The following is a 2780-nucleotide window of genomic DNA, read 5'->3' as shown; positions in this document are numbered from 1 at the left end:
GCATATTATATCATTTTATATATATATATATGTGTATGTGTGTATAAAGTCTGATACAAATAATAGAATATTATGTATACTTCAGAAAAAATGATAAGATGGTAAGGTAAACTTGGGTAAAATGGTTATCTTATCTAAGTTCATCCTACGAAAGAATTAGCATAAGTAATCAACGCATGAGAAAATGGATATAACTTTATTTATATTTTTAAAATCATTATCGTGATAAAATAATATTGGCAAATAATCATTTTCATAAAACTTTTATCACAAAATTACATAAAACAAATAACAGTTAGAAAATTATATAAAAAAAGACTTGAATTATATAAAAGAAGACTTTTAATATACGATATGCGAAGATAATTAATAAAGTTAAATATAAAAGGCGGTTAAAAAGCAAACATTACTTCATTAAATGAAAATTATTACCGCTTTTAACGAGATATTAATTAACTGCTTATAACCTGGCAAGTCATTAATTATTCACTAATTATTAAATATTTATTACACACGACAGACAATGCTGTATCTGATTTTATTAAAGTTACAGCGTTTTACTACCAGAAAACAACTTTTGACATGGAAAATGTCGTCCTATTATCTCAATATAATGATAATGATAATTTTCCATCATAAAGCTATTAATTCGAATGCTCTCTTACAATATTTAAATATCGAAATATAAAAGTATTATATAAATTATCAATTTTGTAAAGTAACTCGAATCGTTAAGATTCTTATGACTATGCATTTTTCATGAAAATTTTTTCGCTGCTACAATTCTTCAGCGCTTGTATGTCAAGTTTTCCGCGCTAATTAATTCCTATAAGTTTTTAAGTTATGCGATACATCTGCATAACATTCGGTTATATATAATCTTAAATTAAATTTTAGATATTGTGATGGAAGAATAGAAGATATTAAAATATGATCCATATTACAAATATTCGTACATAAATTCTGAGTCATATTATGCTATTATATATAATTAAAATAACAAATAATATATCACAAAAAGACTGCATAATTTATTAAAATGAATTAATTAAATTGAATTCCATTTTGATTTAATAAATCAAATTAGAAATTTTAATTAATTAATTTGCATTTTCATTCGATTTAACTTTATTGTTATTGTTAACTTTATTGTATCTATATTCACTAATTGATATAATAAATTAAGATAATGAAAATAACATAGCTCTTTAAGAAGCCTATTCGTGTCTTCTTGCGCTTTCTGCGTTTAAAATGGAACAGTTATGTATTCATGCTTTGTAGAGGGAGAATGAAGAACGAAACAAAGCAGAAAGAGCAACTATAACGAACAGATGTAATGACACGTGAAATTGCCACACTCAATATAATAAACCGGGAAGCGTTTGAATCTCGATATGAGTTGTGTGAGAGATACTTGTTGCGTTATTCAATTCGCCTCATTCAATGAATATCACAGTGTTTAGAGGTTCTAACGAGCTTTTACCTGTTTTCGAATAATGAATGCGAAATGGAGGCTAAATGATCAGGAATAGACTACGTGTTAACTTTGTATTCGTAACATGAAGATAATACTTTCCAATTGTGAAAAATGTAATATGATCAACGTTAATGTGTAATTAAACAATTAGTTAGTAAACCTGTCAGATGTTAAAAAACACTACTTTTGTAAAAAAAATTCATGAAAAATGCGTAATTATAAGCCGAGAGTTCTAACGATTCAAATTGACTCGCAAAATCAGCAATTCTGATGCATTACTTTGACATGAATACATGTTTGTTTTTCACTTGGTTTGATCATCATATCTATTTTTTTCTTATCGCGTCTATTTTTTTTCTCATCATGTGTAGCCGCATAACAGAATGGTAATTCGTTTTTGCTCTTTATGAGTAATATCTCAAGGCGACATCGAGTCAAGGTCTCTTCGTAACTTAACTGCATTGCTAAAGAACCAATGATCCAAGATACTGCGCATCTTTACCCAGTCGAACAAGTGTACGGTTTATACGGTTTATACGCACTCAATATCACACGAGTGATTACAAGATGTAACTTATTGAGCACGAATAATTAATTAATATTCAATTGACAATATACGCAGCTGTTCGCATCTTCGTGCTACATGGCTTTCGGCCGTCATCTCAAAGTACCTATGGTCGGCACGGTAGCCAGCGTTTTTCATGATTGGCTCTCTGAGGTATCCGCCAACCCGATGAATCCTTCTTATGTCCCGAGTATATTCTCGGGATACAATCAACAAATGAATTTCAAGGAACGTTTAACAAATTTCCTAATAATGCATTATATCTCTTGGCAATTTCATTATTATACAAATAGCCACCAATTGAAATTGGTAAATGAGCACTTCGGCATGAACTTGCCACATATCGCGGATTTATATAACGATGTATCTTTATATCTGGTCAATTCTCATCACTCGTTAAATGGAATCAGACCAATGACCACTAACGTGATCGAGATCGGTGGTCTGCACCTCAGCGACGAGGGTGACCCGCTGTCACCGGTATGTTTCAACATAAATCACTTTTTTTCTTATATTATTCACAAAAATTCTTTCTGGATATAATGAAACCTGACTAGAATCAAAATCATTTTTTTATTAATAAATATATAGTTTTATTTTCTTCTTTCGTTCAAGATTAAATAAAAAATAAGAAAAATATAACTGCAGTTAAATAAAATGATTATTTTGTGCAGAAAATATAAAATTTATTGTTCAAATAAACAGAATGTGATATTAATAAAAAAAATAAAAAAATAA

General features: G+C 28.8%; 2 protein-coding genes across 5 annotated transcripts in view; one reads left to right on the top strand and one right to left on the bottom strand.

Annotated features, from left to right (window-relative positions):
• Positions 1–2780, bottom strand: part of LOC108691381 (calcitonin gene-related peptide type 1 receptor-like) — a 128033-nt gene that overhangs the window by 102737 nt on the left and 22516 nt on the right. The window lies entirely within an intron of this gene.
• Positions 1–2780, top strand: part of LOC108691379 (UDP-glucuronosyltransferase 1-9-like) — a 7383-nt gene that overhangs the window by 1465 nt on the left and 3138 nt on the right. For both annotated transcript variants that reach the window (XM_018199092.1, XM_018199091.1), the window contains exon 3: positions 2100–2522. In XM_018199092.1, the coding sequence (XP_018054581.1) occupies positions 2100–2522 (423 nt within the window). The remainder of the gene's footprint in view (positions 1–2099; positions 2523–2780) is intronic.

Source organism: Atta colombica, unplaced genomic scaffold (genome assembly GCF_001594045.1).
Source record: "Atta colombica isolate Treedump-2 unplaced genomic scaffold, Acol1.0 scaffold46, whole genome shotgun sequence".
Taxonomy (NCBI): Eukaryota; Metazoa; Arthropoda; class Insecta; order Hymenoptera; family Formicidae; genus Atta; species Atta colombica.
Note: the sequence above shows the minus strand (reverse complement) of the source record. Positions and strands in the feature narration are given on the sequence as shown.